Here is a 21678-nt window from a genome sequence, read left to right as displayed (position 1 = left end):
ATACTACAGTAATTACACATCAAAACCCTGCGGCTTATAGTCGGGTGCGGCTTATATTTGGAGCAATCTGTATTTTCCCCTAAATTTAGCTGGTGCGGCTTATAGTCAGGTGCGGCTTATAGTCCAGAAATTACGGTGTATATTTATATATATATATATATATATATACAAATAAGGCCAAATTCTTTGAACCCAATTATTTGGTATCGGTACCAAAATGTATTTCGGTACTTTTCTAAATAAATGGGACCACAAAAAATGTCATTATTGGCTTTATTTTAACAAAAAAACCTTACTGTACATTAAACATATGTTTATTATTGTAATTTATTTGCAAATAGTGAACATACTAGACAACTTGTCTTTTAGTAGTAAGTAAACAAACAAAGACTCCTAATTAGTCTGCTGACGTATGCAGTAACATATTGTGTCATATATACACCTATTATTTTGAGGGACAAACTGTAAAAATGAATTGTTAATCCACTTGTTCATTTACTGTTAATATCTGCTTATTTTCTGTTTCAACATGTTCTATCTACACTTCTGTTGAAATGTAATAATCACTTATTCTTCTCTTGTTTGGATGCTTTACATTAGTTTTGGATGATACCACACATTTAGGTATCGCTCCGATACCAAGTAGTTACAGGATCATACATTGGTCATATTCAAAGTCATCATGTGTCCACGGGCGTATTTACTGAGTTTATAAACATAATATTGTCACGGTTTGGTTGTAGCTTGCTGCGAGGTTTGTTTCCCCGGGATGCAAACGGACTACACTGGACAAGGCGTGCAGGTAAAAACATGATTTAATTATTCAACTAACAAAACAAAAGGCAAGCGTGCCTATCGCACGCGGAAGCTAAGGCAAAACCTTAGGGCAGGAAACATACACGACCTACGTGGCAAGGCATGAGGCAAACAACTAATGACGCCAGGACAACTTACTGGCAAAGGCAGGTTTAAATAATGTCTCTAGATTGGAAACAGGTGCGCGTCCTGAACACCAGAGGCAGGTGAAAATCATAATTCGCCATGGTAACTAAAACAAACAAGGGTGCACAAAAACAGGAACTATTAGAGTCTAAAACTAACAGAATATAACAAAAACGGATCATGACAAATATAAAAAAATATAAAAAAAACGAAACAAAATTTTGTGATGCTAAAAAATATCGATGTAATCATAGTAGTATCGACTAGATACGCTCCTGTACTTGGTATCATTACAGTGGATGTCAGGTGTAGATCCACCCATGGCATTTGTTTACATTGTGACGCAGGTGAGCTATTGTATCCTCCTACGGTGTGTAGTGAAGCATGTTTAGCTATTCCTCGTCCTCCAGTGATAACGATACTTGTGAGCAACTTACTTGTATTTGTCGCCATGTAGGCGAGGATTAGTGATTTAGAGGGTGTTTCAGTGTTATAACTTCACCTTTATATTTACTTCTTAAGCCAAAAATGCGTCCGTTCTCCCTTTTCTGTCTACACACTGTGTCTGCTTGTAAGTACTCTGTGTGTGTGCGCTGCCGAACATGCTCGTCTGCTCGAAAACCCAGGAATGTCACGAAATGACGACGATGGAGGGGCGGGGGAGGATGGTGTTTGACCGGTACTTTTTAGAGCCGGTATAGTACCAAATATGATTAATTAGTATCGTGGTACTATACTAATAATGGTATACCGTACAACCCTAATAGGAAGACGGCTTGGTTTATGAGGTCTTACTCCGGGTATTGTTTACATGTCTTACTTAAGGGAGGAAAGTGTATGGTAAGAAGGCAGGCTGTTTCAAGGGGGGCTCGTAGTGCTGCATGTTTACAGAACAGATTAGCGAGGGGCTCGCACGGCCTAATCTCCTTCCCTTCGCTGCCAGTGTGAGGTGTGTGAGGTGTGTGAGGTGGGCCTGAACCATACCAAGAAGTAGAGAGGGGGTTTATGCATAGGAGGAGGTTAAGCCGGATTGCGTGGAGTCCGAGGGCGACGGCGGAGTTCAAATATTGAAGGTTGGTAACCTTTCCAATCCTTTCGCACCGAGAGGGTAATCAAGTGTCAATCCCTTCAGAGTGACTCCGACGGACCCCCGCCCCCCGACCCCAAACGTCGAATTGATACAAGGCACGGACGGCGCCGCATGGACGCCCTGAAAAAAAAGCAGCTGCCGACGGAGGAGAGATCAAGGGCACATGCTGCACTGAGAATATATTTAGTATTCGTCACTATGGTTACCTTCTGATGGAGAATTCTTCCATCTGTTTTTTATCATCTTTGCCCTTGATCCATTTTATTGGTAGAGCTCTTGGACAGAAAGAACTGCTAAGACTTTCTACGGCAGGAGTATCTGTGCTAGGCATTCAGCATCAATCCAGCTACAGCAGGGGTGTCCAAACTTTTTCCACTGAGGGCCGCACATTGAAAAATCAAAGCAAGCAGGGGCCATTTTGATGTTTTTTATTTTAAAAACCAATATATGCATAAAAAAATATACCAGGCTTGATCCCGGGGACCCCAAAGGGTTTTGGTCCAAAAAAAATATAAAAAATGTGTCATTATTCAGTATTACTATTTGTGTTATTATTCAAGTTCAACATTAGGTCTATCTGTCAATATACATTTTTTTAAAGATTTATATTGTATGCTCTTTTTGTCAAAGAAAACCCTTTTTTTTTTAATGAAAAAAACAAAATATGCAATATTTTTACCCAATAAAATTTTTAAGTGGGATATTTTTAGATTATATAATAATTGGAGCCTTAAAATGGTCAATAACTCATAACATCATTGATTTTAATTCATTATTATGTTTTGAGCAATGACACTTAAAAACTAATCACACTACAATTGTAGGGCATCCAAAAGGGTCCTACTCATTAAAGTGTTAAAAAATAAATTATAATTTTATTTTTTTTACTGTTTACTTTTAACACAATAATCTCGAGATCAACTTCAGATCTGTCAATTATAAGTTTTATTGTTGTTTATGTTTTTTGTTTGTTCGTTTTAGGCCCTTCTTTAAAAAAAACAGCTTGTTTTTTTACATGGCAAACACAAAATATGCAACATTTTCCCCAAAAAATATCTAAAAAATATGTGACGTAATTGGAGCCGTGAATAGGTCAATAATTCATAATGACATTGATTTTGATTCATTATTATGCTTTAAAGAAACAGCCTGCATGGCAGCTTTGTGTGATTAGAGTAAACATTGCGACATTTTCTTGTTACATTTCACCTGTTTGCTCTTTAAATATCACTTTTAATGTTTTTTACTTTTTTTCAATCTTTTTTTTTTAAATGTGCAGTGGGTCCGTTAAAAATGGCCCCCGGGCCGCACTTTGGACACCCCTGAGCTACAGTATCCTGTCCAATGCACTGGAGTGGTACCTACAGCTAGACACACACTCAACCATTTTAGAATGTTGTTGTTTTTTCCAAAATGTTGACTAACGCTTTTGTTAGCCATCCACAAGCTTCCGGTTGAATTTCTAAACCACTCCTCTTGACAAAATTGGTGCAGTTCAGCTAAATGTGTTGGTTTTCTGACGTGGACTTGTTTCTTCAGCATTGTCCACACGTTTAAGTCAAGACTTTGGGAAGGCCATTCTAAAACTTTCATTCTAGCCATTCCTTTACCACTTTTGACGTGTGTTTGGGGTCATTGTCCTGTTGGAACACCCAACTGCGCCCAAGACCCAACCTTCATTTACTCTCTGTAAAGCAGCAGTTCCATTGGCAGCAAAACAGGCTCAGAGCATAATACTACCACCACCATGCTTGACGGTAGGTATGGTGTTCCTGGGATTAAAGGCCTCAACCTGGGGCGGTATAGCTCGGTTGGTAGAGCGGCCGTGCCAGCAACTTGAGGGTTGCAGGTTCGATCCCCGCTTCCGCCATCCTAGTCACTGCTGTTGTGTCCTTGGGCAAGACACTTTACCCACCTGCTCCCAGTGCCACCCACACTGGTTTGAATGTAACTTAGATATTGGGTTTCACTATGTAAAGCGCTTTGAGTCACTTGAGAAAAAGCGCTATATAAATGTAATTCACTTCAATTCACTTCAACCTTTTCTCCTCCAAACATATTGCTGGGTATTGTGGCCAAACGGCTTAATTTTTGTTTCATCCGACCACATAACTTTCCTCCAGAAGGTCTTATCTTTGTCCATGTGATGGCAGATGAAACAAACATTGTGTCATGACGTGGGGGTTTACGCAGCTTGCTGTGAGATTTGTTCTCCCGGGATGCAAACAGACTAGACCGGACAAGGCTTGAAGGTAGGAACATATTTTAATCTCTACTCAAAAACTCAACAAAGTACAAAACAAAAAAGGCGCACAAGGCGAAGGCAAGCTTAATGCAGGAAACAAAAGCTAAGACTTAGCACTTAGGACTTGAACCATGAAACTAAAAACATGAAAAAACTCACTAAACTGTGGCTTGAAACAAATAGCAAGAACTATGGACATGAAACAAAAAGACTTACTGGACACGACATGAATCGAACAGCATGACTATGGCAAGAAAAGTCAAAACAGAGCATGAAAAGATCATCAATGTCGCCAGGCCGACTAACTGGCAACGTCAGGCTTCAATAGTAGTCTCTGATTAGCGACAGGTGTGATCCGAACAAATGAGACGGGTGAAAACTATTGAGTCGCCATGGTGACTAAACAAACAAGGGAGCGTAAACAGGAACTAAATAAGTCTTAAACAACCAGAAAATAACAAAAAACATGATTCAGACCACAGATCATGACACGTTGAGCTGTTTGGTCACAATACCCAGCAATATGTTTGGAGGAGAAAAGGTGAGGCCTTTAATCCCAGGAACACCAGGCCTACCGTCAAGCATGGTGATGGTAGTATTATGCTCTGGGCCTGTTTTGCTGCCAATGGAACTGGTGCTTTACAGAGAGTAAATGGGGCAATGAAAAAGGAGGATTACCTCCAAATTCTACAGGACAAGCTAAAATCATCCACCCGGAGGTTGGGTCTTGGGCGCAGTTGGGTGTTCCAACAGGACAATGACCCCAAACACACCTCAAAAGTGGTAAAGGAATGGCTAAATCAGGCTAGAATGAAGGTTTTAGAATGGCCTTCCGAAAGTCCTGACTTAAACGTGTGGACAATGCTGAAGAAACAAGTCCATGTCAGAAATCCAACACATTTCCCTGAACTGCACCAATTTAGTCAAGAGGAGTGGTCAAAAATTCCAGCAGAAGCTTGTGGATGGCTACCAAAAGCGCCTTATTGCAGGTAAACTTGCCAAGGGACATGTAAGCACATATTAACATTGCTGTACGTATACTTTTGACCCAGCACATTTTCAGTAGACCCATAATAAATTCATAAAAGAACCAAACGTCATGAATGTTTTTTTTGTGACCAACAAGTATGTGCTCCAATCACTCTATCACAAAAAAATAACAGTTAGGGTCCCATTGACTCTCTGTAAAGCACCAGTTCCATTGGCAGCAAAACAGGCCCAGAGCATAATACTACCACCACCATGCTTGACGGTAGGCATGGTGTTCCTGGGATTAAAGGCCTCACATTTTCTTCTCCAAACATATTGCTGGGTATTGTGGCCAAACAGCTCCATTTTTGTTTCATCCGACAACCGAACTGTCCTGTAGAACATCTTATCTTTGTCAATGTGAGTTGTAGAAATGATTGGAAACTCAAGACAGCCATGACATGATGTTCTTTACAAGTGTATGTACACTTTTGACCGCGACTGTAAGTCCTACGAGTCTATTTCCGCCGCCTTTTGACATGGAATGCTAACACATTGGCAAAGCAACATGCTTTTCTTTAGTCTCTTTATTGATCGTGACTTAAATTAGTGCAAAATCTGTTCAAAAATGATTTTAATGTGAATGTATAAGGACTGTTCAAGTGTGAAACACTCGGAGGATGTCTGCAACCTACAGACGACAGAGAAGATAGAAATGAGGAAACATTTGGTGGCGTTTCATTTTGTATAAAATAATTGTTACTAATAGTTATAATTAATCAAAACAGTACAATAACTTGACAATGAGATCAGAGTATGTGCTTTCACCGCAATCTAGTGCCTACTTGTAAGTCTGTATGGTATAAAATGAGTAAAACATCATTTTGTTTTCCAAGTATTGTTTAAACGATGTGCTTTTTAAGGTTAAGGTTATAAATAACACTTAAGACATTGAAAACTAATTAATAAAATCACAAGTTGATTCAATGGGCTTGAAAAAATAAAATAAAATCCCAAAAGATCACAACTTGAAAATTCTACTACAGATTCTGCAAACCCCAAAAGCGGTGAAGTTGTCACGTTGTGTAAATGGTAAATAAAAACATAATACAATAATTTGCTAATCCTTTTCTATCTATATTCAATTGAATAGACTGCAAAGACAAGTACTTGACGTTCGAACTGGTAAGCTTTGTTATTTTTTGCAAGTATTAGCTCGTTTGGAACGGGATGCCTGCGACACGTTTCAAAAAAAGCTGGCACAAGTGGCAAAAAAAGACTGAGAAAGTTGAGGAATGCTCATCAAACACTTATTTGGAACATCCCACAGGTGAACAGGCTAATTGGGAACAGGTCAGTTCACAAACAAGGACGGGGGCGAGGGTCACCACTTTGTCAACAAACGCGTCAGCAAATTGTTGAAGAACGACATTTCTCAACCAGCTATTGCAAGGAATTTAGGGATTTCACCATCTACGCTCCGCAATATTATCAAAAGGTTCCGAGAATCTGGATAAATCACTGCACGTAAGCCATGATATTACGGACCTTCGATCCCTCAGGCGGTACTGCATCAACAAGCGACATCAGTGTGTAAAGGATATCACCGCATGGGCTCAGGAACACTTCAGAAAAGAACTGCCAATCACCACAGTTCAGGGGAGGTTCGGGGTCTCCTCAGTTCCCAAACGTTTACTGAGTGTTGTTAAAAGGAAAGGCCATGTAACACAGTGGTAAAAATGACCCTGTGACAACTTTTTTGCAATGTGTTGCTGCCATTAAATTCTAAGTTAATGATTATTTGCCAAAAAAAAAATATATATTTGTCAGTGTGAACATTAAATATCTTGTCTTTGCAGTCTATTCAATTGAATATAAGTTGAAAATGATCCTGTATTCTGTTTTTATTTACCATTTACGCAACGTGACAACTTCACTGCTTCTGGGTTTTGTAGTTGTCCCTCATGTCTGTTTACGAGCGGCACACGTGATATAAATCTATCATCTCCCTCACTTGTTTACTTCCCTTTCGAGGGAAGAGGCACTTTTGAAGTTCTGAGTTTCCTCTTGGACAGGATCCACTTTTGACCCCATGATTTAGTCTATAAAGGCACAAGGACAGCGTTACAAAAAATAGCTCCACTACACGCCCTAAAATAAAGCCCGCCATTGGCATGACTTATGGTCCAATGGTTTCCTGTTCCGCCCATATACATTAGATTACTATTTGCAGAGTGTACACCAGACCTGGACAAATTAAGGCCCGGGGGCCACATGCGGCCCGTTAAGCTTTTCAATCTGGCCCGCCGGACATTCCCAAATATTTTTTTTCGATCTTTAAAATGGAAAGTGTAGCTGCCATTATGATGTGCAGTCATGTTTTCTAATGACCGTAAGTCTTGAACTAGACCAGGGGTGTCCAAGTGTCATTGCTCAAAAAATAATAATTAAAATCAATGGTGTTATGAGTTATTGACCTTTTTAAGGCTCCAAATATTATATAATCTCAAATATCCCACTTAAAAATGGTATTGGGTGAAAATATTGCATATATTGTGGGTTTTTTTAATAAAAAAAAGGGTTTTCTTTGACAAAAAGAGCATACAATTTAAATGTTATATTGACAGATAGACCTAATGTTGATCTAGAGCGGGGGTGTCCAAAGTGCGGCCCGCAGGTCTTTTTTTAACGGCCCCACGGCACATTTTAAAAATACGATTGAAAAAAATAAAAAACATTAAAAGTGATATTTAAAGAGCAAACAGGTGAAATGTAACAAGAAAATGTAGCAATGTTTACTCTAATAACACAAAGCTGCCATGTAGGCTGTTTCTTTAAGAAATAATAATGAATCAAAATCAATGTCATTATGAATTATTGACCTATTCAAGGCTCTAATTACCCATCCATCCATTTTCTACCGCTTATTCCCTTCGGGGTCGCTGGAGCCTATCTCAGCTACAATCGGGCGGGAGGCGGGGTACACCCTGGACAACGTCACATTAAATATTTTGAGATATTTTTGGGGGAAAATGTTGCATATTTTGTGTTTGCCATGTAAAAAAACTAGCTGTTTTTTTTAAGAAGGGCCTAAAACGAACTAACAAAAAACAAACAACCATAAAACTTATAATTGACATATAGATCTGAAGTTGATCTCGAGATTATTGTGTTAAAAGTAAACAGTAAAAAAAACAAAATTATAATTTATTTTTTAACACTTTAATGAGTAGGACCCTTTTGGATCCCCTACAATTTTAGTGTGATTAGTTTTTAAGTGTCATTGCTCAAAAAATAATAATGAATTAAAATCAATGATGTTATGAGTTATTGACCTTTTTAAGGCTCCAATTATTATATAATCTCAAATAGCCCACTTAAAAATTTTATTGGGTGAAAATATTGCATATTTTGTGTTTATTTCATTAAAAAAAGGGTTTTCTTTGACAAAAAGAGCATACAATATAAATCTTTAACAAATGTTATATTGACAGATAGACCTAATGTTGATCTAGAGATTTAAAAACTTGAATAATAACACAAATAATAATAATGAATAATGACACATTTTTTATAGTTTTTGGACCAAACCCCTTTGGGGTCCCCGGGATCAAGCCTGAGTGGAAGCCTGAATGTATATTTTTATACATATATTGTATTGGTTTTTAAAATAAAAAATATCAAAATGGCCCCTGCTAGCTTTGATTTTTCAATGTGCGGCCCTCAGTGGAAAACGTTTGGACACCCCTTGACTAGACAAAGTACTTCGATGGTTGGTGCAGGGTGAGGTGTAGTCAGCGCTGCCTGCAGGAGCAAAAGTCACCGCCGCTGTCAAGGGTGCTGAGGACGAGCACCATCGGGCAGGGGCGGCGGGGCTTGTGCTGACGGCGAGACACAGCTGGCAGGTGATTACACTTCACAGGTGGTACGTGTTAATTTAATCGTCTGTTGTCTTTAACAGTAAGAGGCCGGGAGCAGAGGAGGAGAGAGGATACGGACGTGGCTGAAAAGTCACGTTCTGTTAGGAGAGAAAACTGTTGTTGATCTATATCATTAAAACCTTGTTAAGCCTGGACGCTTGGCTCCGGTGCCGTGTCTGTCAGTGGGACCGCTAGGAAGCGACTTCCACAGTTGGAATCTGCGCTTTTGCATGATATGCTAGTTACTATGGTAATCTAATTAGTTACTATGGTCATCTAAGTCACAGCAGCTCAGACCAAGCAGTGTGGGTGGGGAGCGTTTCCACAGAGTGGTTCCAGAGCGGCCAGCCTGAAATGCGGGTGTCAGGGACAGACGTGGAAGGAGATTTTTACAACAAAGTTCTAAAGCTTAGTGATGTATCAGATATATCAGATTGTAGGTGGGGTTTTTTTTACCATTTGCATTCATATTTCACTGTGTTTGTTGCATTTTTGTTGCATTTCACTTGATTGTAAAATATGTCGATCGACATAACATGTGTGTTACGTGTTATATGGTGTCAATATTCAGTGTTTTATTGGTCATAGTTAAAATTGTAAATCCCACATTCTTTATTTTCATGAACATTCCGGGTGTCTCATTCAGTAAAAAACATTTTTTAAATTCCATTCCGTTTTTTAAGGCGGTCTGTCATAAAGTTTTTTAGCGTTCAATCAGACATTATTGTGAGGTTTTGTATTAGTGTTCCTAAAAATCAGATAAACTGGCCCCCAGACACATTTTTTTCTCTAAATTTGGCCCAGTGAGTCCAAATAATTGCACAGGCCTGGTGTACACTGTACAGTATGCTCACCTAGACCTGTTCTACTCTTAATAGAGTGTTTCCAAAAGGGCGGATTTGAAGAGTTGCAACAAATAATTGTCATTTCTATGCAACAAAAAGAATGGGATGGGAAGATTAGAATATAATACATGACCTTCCTTCAGTAAAGCGGACGCTGTATCGATCGATCCGTTGTGGTGAAGAAGGAGCTGAGCCGGAAGGCAAAGCTCTCAATTTACCGGTCGATCTACGTTCCCATCCTCACCTATGGTCATGAGCTTTGGGTCATGACCGAAAAGACAAGATCATGGGTACAAGCGGCCGAAATGAGTTTAGTCCGCCGGGTGGTGGGTCTCTCCCTTAGAGATAGGGTGAGAAGCTCGGCCATCCGGTAAGAGCTCAAAGTAAAGCCACTGCTCCTCCACATGGAGAGGAGCCAGATGAGGTGGTTCGGGCATCTGGTCAGGATGCCACCCGAAGGCACGTCCAACCGGTAGGAGGCCACGGGGAAGACCCAGGACACGTTGGGAAGACTCTATCTCCCGGCTGGCCTGGGAACGCCTCAGGATCCCCCGGGAAGAGCTGGACGAAGTGGCTGGGGAGAGGGAAGTCTGGGTTTCCCTGCTTAGGCTGCTGCCCTTGCGACCCGACCTCGGATAAGCGAAAGAAGATGGATGGATGGACGGACATTACCTTTCCTGTCTTTTTCTAGTAAAACAACGGCCACATGCCAATCACACGAGCAGAACAAAAGTAATACTGTTTATGTGGCCACTGTCTTTTTCCTACACACCACTGAACCGTAAAACCAAGCAAGATAAGGGCTCCTATTATAAACTGTACTACTGCAAGATGAACTGGACTGTATTGCCAAATGGAGATTACATATGTGTTCTTTGGCACCGAGCTGTAGTTTGACTTCTTCAAACTTTTACAGCTCATCAGCAGCATCTCAATGGATGATGAATGATGCCTGACACAAGATAACTAAGATAGCCCGAAGTTGTTTTAGTATCTTATCGGTTTACGGTACAGTTCGCTTGAGTTGATGAATTTGCTTTCATTCGGTCAATCTGCACTCTGGGAATGTAAATCCTACTTCTTGAGAGATGTCTTCATGGTCGATGAACGAGCTATGAAAATACCCTGATACAGATATCCACAAACTGAGGTGGTGGACTATGTCTTTGCTTATTGTATCTTTATCCTTTGCAGGTGTTAAGCCACAGAGGATTACTCTGTTTCACTTCCAGCCAAGGCACGTTTCACTTTAGAAAAGGAAATTCACCGCTTGTTTTTAAAAAATGTGGTATGAGGGAAAGAAGTCGGATGTTGATCAATCTGTGTTTCTGTTGTTTGTCTCGCGCAGAACTGCTGCACGCCGGCAGTGTGTCTTTGTTTTTGGGCCCCTCCGATGGCCTCCTTTCCCATTCCCTGCTGTTGGATGAGGAGAGAGGTCGTCTTCTGCTGGGAGCCAGGGATCACATCTACCTGCTTGACCCTGACAACCTGGCCAAAAATCCCAGAAAGGTAAACAATGCCGGGCAATGTTGGGAATGTGAATGACGAGAACGTCAAGGCTAAACCTAGAGAAAGGTTGGAGAATTTTGGGCTAAGGGGCACACTGAAAAAATATTCTCGTGAGCAAGGCTCGAATTTAACCATAGCAACCACGGCAAAAGCCGCGTCACTTGCCGTAATGCCCTAAAAAAAAAGACCAGCATCCACGGCAACAACATGTCGTGACCGACCTTGACTTTTTAAATCTTAATGGACGAGGAATGTAACGGTAAAAGGTCTCATGATGATTTGCGATAAAATTTCCGACGGTTAGTAATACCGTCTAATTTTTTAATTACCGAAACCCATCCATCCATTCATCAGGCTAAGCAGGGAAGCCCAGACTTCCCGCACCCCAGCCACTTCGTCCAGCTCCTCCCGGGGGATCCCGAGGCGTTCCCAGGCCAGCCGGGAGACATAGTCTTCCCAACGTGTTCTGGGTCTTCCCCGTGGCCACCTACCAGTCGGACGTGCCCGAAACACCTCCCTAGGGAGGCGTTCGGGTGGCATCCTGACCAGATGCCCGAACCACCTCATCTGGCTCCTCTCCATGTGGACGAGCAGCGACTTTACTTTGAGCTCCTCTTGGATGACAGAGCTTCTTACCCTATCTCTAAGGGAGAGCCCCGCCACCCGGCGGAGGAAGCTCATTTCGGCCGCTTGTACCCGTGATCTTGTCCTTTCGGTCATAACCCAAAGCTCATGACCATAGGTGAGGATGGAAATGTAGATCGACCTGTAAATTGAGAATGTTGCCTTCCGGCTCAGCTCCTTTTTCACCACAACGGATCGATACAGTGTCCGCATTACTGAAGACGCCGCACCAATCTGCCTGTCGATCTCATGATCCACTCTTCCCTTATCGTGAACAAGACTCCGAGGTACTTGAACTCCTCCACTTGAGGAAAGATTTTTACAGAAACCTGTCATTTATTAATGCATTTTAGGAAACACAAAGTCAGGCGCATGTGCACTAGCGTCGTTAGGCTTGATAAGCATGGCGGACTAACTACACAGACTTTGCTCCGGAGATTTCCCCTCGGAGTAAACGGAACCAAGCGCTTGGTTTAACGTCATTTTCCCTCGCTTCCCGACTTGTGTTTAAGAGCGCACTGCTGTGTTTAGATGGAGACAGGTGTGGACAATATTGGAGACAGACACACACTAAAAGTATACAGCAAAGGTGAAAGCTATTTGTGTTGTTTTCATTTTCTCAATACAGTGTCCATCAGCTGCTGTGACAGAGTTAATGAAGTGAGAAAACATGCAGCAGTTGATGTGTCGTGAACGTTGTCACAACTTGTTTATAAAGTCTTTAGTTTGTTTACTGGGATCTTCACTCGTCCTTTATTTAACTGCAAACTGTATCAGTGTTCAAATAACATATACCAGCTAAAATGTTGTGTCATCTCATCGAACTGAATGCAGGCTGTGAAGAGTGTGTATGAGCCGTCACTCCTGTTTATTTTTGTTGGCCAAATTGTTTTACTGAACCACGAGGAGGCGTTGTTGGAGAAGAACAAGGCTTGTTTATTAGACTTCATCTTCCTTAGCCAAATTGCTTTGAGTTTTATATTGATATCAAAAAGTAAACGCCATGTTTTTTACATTACTTGTGTTTTTTCAAGTCACAAAAGTATCACTTTAAAAAAACATTCATGTGACACAGTATTTTGTTAATGTTTTATTGTGTCTAGTTAATTCCTATACAACGTATTTCTGCTCAAACTCTTAATGGATCTGTCCCGATACAGCATCTACATGTACATATAAATGTAGATAACTTAAAAAAAATAAATAATAATAAAAATAAATACCTCCCTCAATCAAAATGTACAAATAGAGATAAGGGCCTCATGTAATGACAAAAAGCTGACAAGTTGATAATAATGAATACAAAAATTGATATATACTGTATGTGTATATATATATATATATATATATATATATATATATATATATATATATATATATATATATATATATATATATATATATATATATATATATATATATATATATATATATATATACATACATACATACATACATACATACATACATACATACATACATACAAACTATGTTTTCATGTTTTTATTTGTATTTTATCTATGTTTCTATTGTATCTAGTGTTTGTCTAGTGTTTTCCATGTTTTTATTTCTATTTTAATTTTCTATTATATATTTTAACTTTCTATTTTATTTTTATTTTTTTATACTTTGTAGCACTTTGAGATTTTAACAAATGTAAAGTATATATATATATATATATATATATATATATATATATATATATATATATATATATATATATATATATATATATACACATATATACATATATACATATTGTACATGCTTGCTTTGGAGCCCTTGCATTGAAAGAAAATAAATAATTCATTGGTGCCCTAAAACATGAGCCCTCCTTTACGGCAACACTTGCCTTGACCTTAAAAAGTTAAAAAAAATGAGGTCTGATTGCGTATAACATTGTCATACTTATTTACAATTGTGTTATTACCATCCACTCCTACATAACATATATTTCCCTAATAAACATTTAAAAGGGGCTGTTGTCGTCCTTTAGTGTGAAGCCAGTTGAGACCAAAACAGATCATTAGAAATGTCTTCCAAATCATAATCAATACATATTTGTTATAAATTGAAAAATACACTGGTGGTGGATTAAATAATCATATGGTTACGAGTAGGCCTAATGTTCTGTTGCATTATGGCTGTTAATGTCAACCAGCTATTGCAAGGAATTTAGGGATTTCACTGTCTACGGTCCGTAATATCATCAAAAGGTTCAGAGAATCTGGATAAATCACTGCATGTAAGTGGCTAAGCCCGTGACCTTCGATCACTGCATCAAAAACCGACATCAGTGTGTCGAACTCATTTTATATCAGTTTAGTATTTGTCAAATCCTGGTTACGGCCCTGCTCACTGGTGTCAGCTAGCGCCCTCGATCAGCCTATTGACGCTCCTGTTTTTAAAAAGCTTGGCGTTTTATTGCTATCTCGTTTAAATTTGATAAAAATAAATCAGCTCAGCAAACATTTTGCAGCTAAGAATTCTTGCTACCTGCCCAGAGACCAGTTTCAAATGGGCTTGCATACACAGCTCATGTCCTCATGCTTAGACTATTGCGATTCCATTTATTTTTGGCCTCGACCAGTGCTCTGCTCAGACTGGCTCCCCCATATTTATCATAACTAGTCTTTACTGCATTGTCCCAGGACAGAGGACACAAAGAATTTGCAGTAAATACAGTGAGCGTTTTGCACTGCCGTTATGCTACCATCTGCTGCGTCGTATTAGTAAGGACTCAATCTATTCCAAGACTTCAAAGCATATTCATTGGCAATCCTCCATACATTCAAGACATAAAGAAGAATCGAGACACCTTTACTGTCTGGTCTATACTCTAGATCAAATTTCCAAAGCTCTGGGAGAGAGTGGCCGCTAGTTCAAAGCATGCCGCCCAACAGTTTGTCATTAGAAAAAGACAATAAAGGAAACATGACACATCAAAGAGACTAGACAGACGCCATGTTGTCTCCACAAAACACAACTGGTCAGCAAAACAACCCAAGTACAGACAGAGAAGGAACATGGCGTTGATTTAATTTGTAGCTCAATGAAGTCCCCAAAACCAACAAAAGTGTCCCTCGTCCGGAGTGACCTGTCCTAAGACCTCGTGTTTTGCGGGCAGCGAAGAGCATCCGCCATTTTGTCATTGATTTCAAACATCAACAAAACGGGCTGAATTTGACCCAGGTTCCAAACATTGCCAAACTCAAACCTGTTAACTCCATGGCATGGCTGAGCTAATTGGAGTGGTCGTTTCACAACTAGGTCATGGTTTAGAGCCTGAGTCCCCCCCTCGAGTGACTATGTCAAGATACTGAACTAGGGATGATGTTTGATAAGAAATTATCGAGTTCGAGCCTATTATCGAATCCTCTTATCAAACCGATTCCTTATCGATTCTCTTATCGAGTCCAGATAGGTTGTTGTATATGGAAAAAAACACACAATATTTGGTTTAACAAAAGCTATTTTTTATTATATAAGAAAACAATTTAATCTAATAAATAAATAAATATTGACTGTTACCCCCCTAAAAAAAATAAAATAAATAAATAAATATTGACTGTTGTTACCCAAAGTATATTAAGTGGGATTTTTCAGAAAAACAAATATATACAGTAACACAAAAACAACCTGTCTCTGTGATCACTATAGGTGTATAAATAATAATATAGTGTTAAATAAAATCAGTCCCTTGGGCACAAAACTGAAAATACAGCTCTCCAAAAAGTGCAATTCTGCTGCTATTTGACATAACTGTTTGTTATGATGCTTTGACATTTTTGCACTTTATTTCTTTATTGAAAGACAATTCTATGAAGAGAAAGGTTCTTTGCAAATGTGGTTAAAATGCTAAAAAATGAAAAGTTAAAGCTAAAAAAAGAAATACACTTTATTGAGTTAACATTATTTCTTTATAGGGGGAAAGATGTTATGAGCTAGGGAATATAACAACTACACTACCCAGCATGCAACGGGAGTGACGAGCATGCGCGGTAGCCCCTAAAAGTGTTGTTGCATATCGTCACCCGGCAGCTAAGAATGAGTTTATGAGCACGCTGTGAACTCAGCCAACACGCCTCGTCTGCATTAATTATAATTAGACAGACAACACATATACAGTGTGATTTTGTTTTGTTTACAAGGAAAGAAAAACAAAAGTTAAAAAAGGGAGATGTGATGTATATATATGTATGTGCTGCCGTTGCTTTAAGAACGTTGCGACAGCTGCCGTAAAGGAGGTGCGTTGCTAGCCTGGTTGCTATGTTTCCGGTTGGTGGTAAAAGTGTTCGTCATGTGTGTGTACCCTGCTCAAATCTCTCAGTAAAGTTATTCATTGGATTATAACTTTTGTTTTGAACTTTATTACACCTTAGAGCACTTTTTCCGGTCCATTGTTTTTCCTGATTTCCCTATCTGCGCCTAATGACTGAGCTACGTGACACCATTTCTCGTGATGTCACACGGAGCATTTCTGGTCGGGACGGGATTCGTTCCGAGGGATTCGAATAAAGAACCAACTCTTTTTCTTTACTATAGTGGTCTCGATAACGGGTACCGGTTCTCAAAAAGGGATTCGAGTCCGAGGACTCGGTTCTTTTCTTATCGAACAACCGGGAAAACCGGTTTCGAGTATCATCCCTATACTAAACCCACAGTTGCTCCTGATGCTGTGTCTTCAGTACATGCATGAGGAAGTAGTGTCGAGGTGGAAGCATAGTAGTGGAGGCGGTGTGGCTCTGCGGCCGTCTTGCAACTCGAGGGTTCTTGGTTCCTTTGCGCCCTTGGGCAAGACACTTCACCCAACTTGCTCCTGATCGGTCGGGGTTAGCGCCTATCTTCCGCTATCAGTGTGTGAATTGGTGAAGTTGGGTATTGTTTTAGCAATTTGTAGCACCCATTCGGCGCCGTATAAGCCAGTGGTACCGCTCGCAGTTGGTCGTAGTCGCGGGCAAACCATTTGACCGCCGGGATAGCTTCCAGTGTCGGCCGACCTCGTCACACAAGATCTAGTTTTAGTATCCTTCTTGAAACTGGCCTTGCAAATATATATCTGCCACCTAATCAACAAGTTGCTCTCCTTCTTTGAGAGTACCGGTGAGTTTTCTGTGGCTTTCTATGGCTGTGGTGCCACTTCCTGTTTTCGCAACTTGTGATTGGATACTCACTTGGGACTCCCAAGTGAGTATCCAATCACAGCGTAAGGCCAGCTAAAAGGCCACACTGACAACAACTCAGAATCAGAATAGTTTTATTGCCATTGTTTGAGAACGGGTTCACAAACTAGGAATTTTTCTTGGCACAATCGTGCAACATAAAACACGTATGACAAAAAATAGGTATTAAAATTAGCTGTAACTGAGCTATCAGATCTTGTTCATGTGCCTGATGGCCGAGGGAAAAAACTGTTCAGGTGGCGTGAGGTGTTGGTCTGGATGGACCATAGTCTCCTGCCTGAGGGGAGAGGGGAGAATAGTTTGTGTCCAGGGTGAGAAGAGTCAGCTGTGATCCGACCCACACGCCTCCTGGTCCTGGAGGAGAACAGGTCCTGGAATGGGAGCTTGCAGCCAATCACCTTCTCAGCAGCACGTACGATGCGCTTCAGTCGATGCTTATCCCGGACTGTGGCGCCGGGGAACCACGCGGTGATGGAGGAGGTGAGGATGGACTCGATGATGGCTGACTAAAACTGCACCAGCATCTCGGTCGGCACCTTAAGTTTCCTCAGCTGCCGCAGGAAGTACATCCTCCGCTGGGCCTTCTGGATGAGGGAGCTGATGGTCGGCTCCCACTTGAATGGAAAGAAACGGAAGGAGTCCACAATGGAGACGGGGGTGGGAGAGTCAATCAGGGTGAGGGGGGATTGTGGGGCTGTGACTTTCCTGAAGTCCAAGATCATCTCCACTGTTTTCTGGGCGTTCAGCTCTAGGTTCTTGAGGCTGCACCAGGACGCCAGCTGGTCCATCTCTCTCCTGTAGGCGGACTTTTCGCCATCTGAGATGAGCCTGATGAGGATGGTCTCATGATCTGATTAGCTATCGCAATTGTCTATCAACCGTATGTGTCCGTTCACTTGCAGTGCACGGACGCCCGCAATGTTGATTCTGAAGGCCCCCGGGCAGATTTGGTACAGCATGGCAACATAAACTAGCTCAATTCCAATTGGATAAAAACTCTATGACATGAAGAGAATATGAATACATTAAGATATTTAGGGAAAGTAAATTAAAAATTACTTGTATCTTTAATTACAATCATGATTTCTGGTTATGTTAGGCCAGCATAGAAGGTCTTGCTGGCCCTGACGGCCCAACACTGCGTTTTAGATATAGTAAAGCGCTGTAAAAATACAGACCAGTTACTATTTTGTGTCGAAGCGCCCAGTTACCAATTAGAGGTAATGAACTTAGGTAGGTCAGGACAAAAAGATACTACACTATCTTTCCGACATGCTGTTGGGATCTTAGTACCATCTGCTAATAACATGAATGCACGATTAAAGACAGCCATGTAATGTATCCTGACATTTAAAACCGTAACCTGCGATGAAGTTTGTATACAGTACACTGAAATGAACTCAGGCCGTGTATTGTGAGAGCAAAGGCCTCCCCTTTCTGCCTGCTCCGGGTCGTCATATGTAAACACCACATCTCATACATTCAATAAAGAGCCATTTGACACAAAAACAGACACAAGCACTCTCCATATGTTTGAGTTCATGAGTGAATGTTAATGCAGCTGAGGCTGACCTGCGGTCAGGGTGGCCATGTGTTTATTTGATGCTTATCTGGTTGTTTTAACTCTTCATGCTGCTCTCAGACTGTTGCCTCTCTGGTCACTGATACTGATTTAGACGAGATTAGCACTGCGAGACTAATTTTCAGGGCTTTGGGGAGCTTTGACGGTGAACCTGATCTAGAACCACAAGCGTCAGGGTCTTTTTTAGAAACTGACACTTTGTAGCAGGCATTTTGTGAGTTTCTGAACCTGTTTTTTTGTCTTCCTTTTGGTTCGGGACCCTTTGGGACTGTGAAGTCACGAAAGTAATAATAGATTAGATTTTATATCACGCTTTTTCTATTGTTAGATAATCTAAGCGCTCACAGAGAAGTGGGAACCCATCATTCATTCACACCTGGTGGTGGTAAGCTACATTTGTAGCCATAGCTGCCCTGGGGTAGACTGACGGAAGCGAGGCTACCAGTTTGCGCCTACGGCCCCTACGACCACCACCTGTCATTAATTCATCATTCATTCACCAATGTTAGCGGCACCGGGGGCAAGGGTGAAGTGTCCTGCCCAAGGACACAACGGCAGCGATTTGGATGTCAAGAGGCGGGGAGCGAAACTGCAACCCTAAGGTTTCTGGCACGGCCGATCTACCCACTACACCATACCGCCCCTAGTGTCTAAGTCACGAACGTGGTGGCACTTTCGTGACTTCTGCCGTGCTTTTTTGTGAACTTCTGGATCTGCCTCACGGGAGCCTTTTGGCCATGGAGACCAGTCCTTTTTGGAGAGACTGGAGGAGATGCGGATGAAGAGACAGGGCTGCGGAGCTGGCGTTGAGCGCCGGGACGGACAAGCTTCACAGTGTCTTGGCTGAATAAGCATGTCTCCTAGGACATATCCTCGCTCATCCATGCGGACTGGACACTGGCCGAGAGTTGGTGGGCGGCCGAGGGTGGAGTCGGCTCTCTTGGTTGCTTTGTTGGGTCTGCTCCTGTCTCTGGCCATGCTCCCACCACCCCAGCAGACGATGGCATGGAACATCGCAGAGGCCACCACAGTGTATATGTTTATTTTCTTTATTTTTTAAATGTTTGTTGTTTTACTTTTGTGGCTGTGTGTAGAAGTGGCTGTTTGCATCAGCTCTGCTCTTTTAATGTCTTTAATGTCCTTTGTGTTCTTTGATGTTTCCCTCTTACACACATGTTTCATCATCGGCGGTCACTCGAACGAGTATAGCAATCTTCCTAGTAGGGGGGTATCCCTTTATGGAGGATGTCTGTGCGTGACTTTGTTTAACATGGGGAGACTGGTGCTCAGACAGTCACCACACGATCCTTGACATATCCGGGTCAGGGTCCAGTGGCATGGAGTCCAAGACGACTGGGGACCCTTTTCTGCTGCAGCCTTCATCCGCCATCCCAGCCGTTGTGACGCTCCATAGGGTTAGCAATCATCCTCCGCCCATCCCACCGTTGAGGTCTTGGGTTGTTTTTTCCCCATAACTGGGTCCACATGGATGTGGGGGTGCCTTCTTCCGCCATCGCAGCCGTTGTGGTGGTTCTTACATCTACAGTCTTCCGCCTGCTCCGCCGTTGAGGTCTTCACCGTATCCCTGGCTAGGGGGCATTCAGGTACTAGGCCTTTGCCAAGGGCCACCTGGGGTAACAGTAGTAACGGGGTTAACCTCCTAGTGCCCCAATACCCCTTAGAGAAGCCTCCACTGCCGGATGCACTTTAACGTCATGCCCAGGACATACACACATGTTTATGTGTGCTATGGCTATGAGGTTTTTTTCCCCTTGGCCTTAGTCTGGACCCCCTCTCCAGGGGCCCAGGCTTAGACTGAATATTTTACCTGTTTCCCACCTTTTTTGTAAGGGCCGCCGGAAGTTGGCAGACCCTTCAGCGATCCTGTTCTGTCTCCCTGTAATGTCCGTCTGCTCTTGAATGGGATTGTGCTGAAAATCTTAATTTCCCCTCGGGGATTATTAAAGTATTTCTGATTCTGATTGTGTTGTCACGGTTTTTGCAGGTCCTCATGTGACGCGTAGTAAGACCGGGTTACTGGTCTATGTTCATACTAAGTTCTTTCACAAGCTTACGCCGCTTATTCTGTATGAATTCCTCCGCGGCATTTTTGACTCAGGAGTTCTTTTAACATTAAGGGGGTATGTTTGCATGCTCCAAAGTTTGGCGATAGCTCCCCTTGGTAGGTTACAGCGGGAGGCAACACGCTAAGCACATAAGCCTGTTATAACACATGTGTGAACATGGCTCGGCACACTAAAGGGGAGGGGGGGGGGGTTGTATGTTGTGCGTGTTTTGCTTTATGGTAACCGCATCTGGACCTGACTGTTATTAGGCTGCACAACGAAGACGATAAAGTAAATGCCCAAATTCCGCAAATGTTGTGCCACAACAGGAGGGAGTCTGTCATCTTTTATGATGTCAAGATTGATATTATGCTCATAAATCACAGTGCAGAGGTTTAACATAGTGCATTGTCTCCAACTCTTACTAGATCCACTGGCCTGCACCTTGGGACCGAGTGGACGCATGCAAACTGGCTGGCAAAAACTCAAACGTACGTAAACCTCACTTGACCTTGAAGTTTTAGTGGGGATGACTTGAACCGATCTATGCAGAACTGCACATTTTGTTTTGCAATGTTCAACGTCTCGTCCCAGCAGGAGTGCGCTAACTTCGTGAGGGTGCTCCACAACTACAACATGACCCATGCCTACGCCTGCGGGACAGGAGCCTTCCACCCCAGCTGTGCGTTCATTGAAATCAGCG

The 21678-nt window shown here is 41.7% G+C and overlaps 1 protein-coding gene across 1 annotated transcript in view; it reads left to right on the top strand.

The window, feature by feature from the left end:
* The first annotated feature begins 11319 nt into the window (after positions 1 to 11319).
* Positions 11320 to 21678, top strand: part of LOC133659164 (semaphorin-3D-like) — a 63031-nt gene continuing 52672 nt past the window's right edge. The window contains exons 1-3 of the mRNA XM_062061897.1: positions 11320 to 11520; positions 21404 to 21466; positions 21573 to 21678. The exon at positions 21573 to 21678 is cut by the window's right edge and continues 11 nt beyond it. Coding sequence (XP_061917881.1) covers positions 11320 to 11520; positions 21404 to 21466; positions 21573 to 21678 — 370 coding nt within the window. The remainder of the gene's footprint in view (positions 11521 to 21403; positions 21467 to 21572) is intronic.

The sequence above is a fragment of the Entelurus aequoreus genome, linkage group LG10, assembly GCF_033978785.1.
Source record: "Entelurus aequoreus isolate RoL-2023_Sb linkage group LG10, RoL_Eaeq_v1.1, whole genome shotgun sequence".
NCBI classification, from domain to species: Eukaryota; Metazoa; Chordata; class Actinopteri; order Syngnathiformes; family Syngnathidae; genus Entelurus; species Entelurus aequoreus.
Note: the sequence above shows the minus strand (reverse complement) of the source record. Positions and strands in the feature narration are given on the sequence as shown.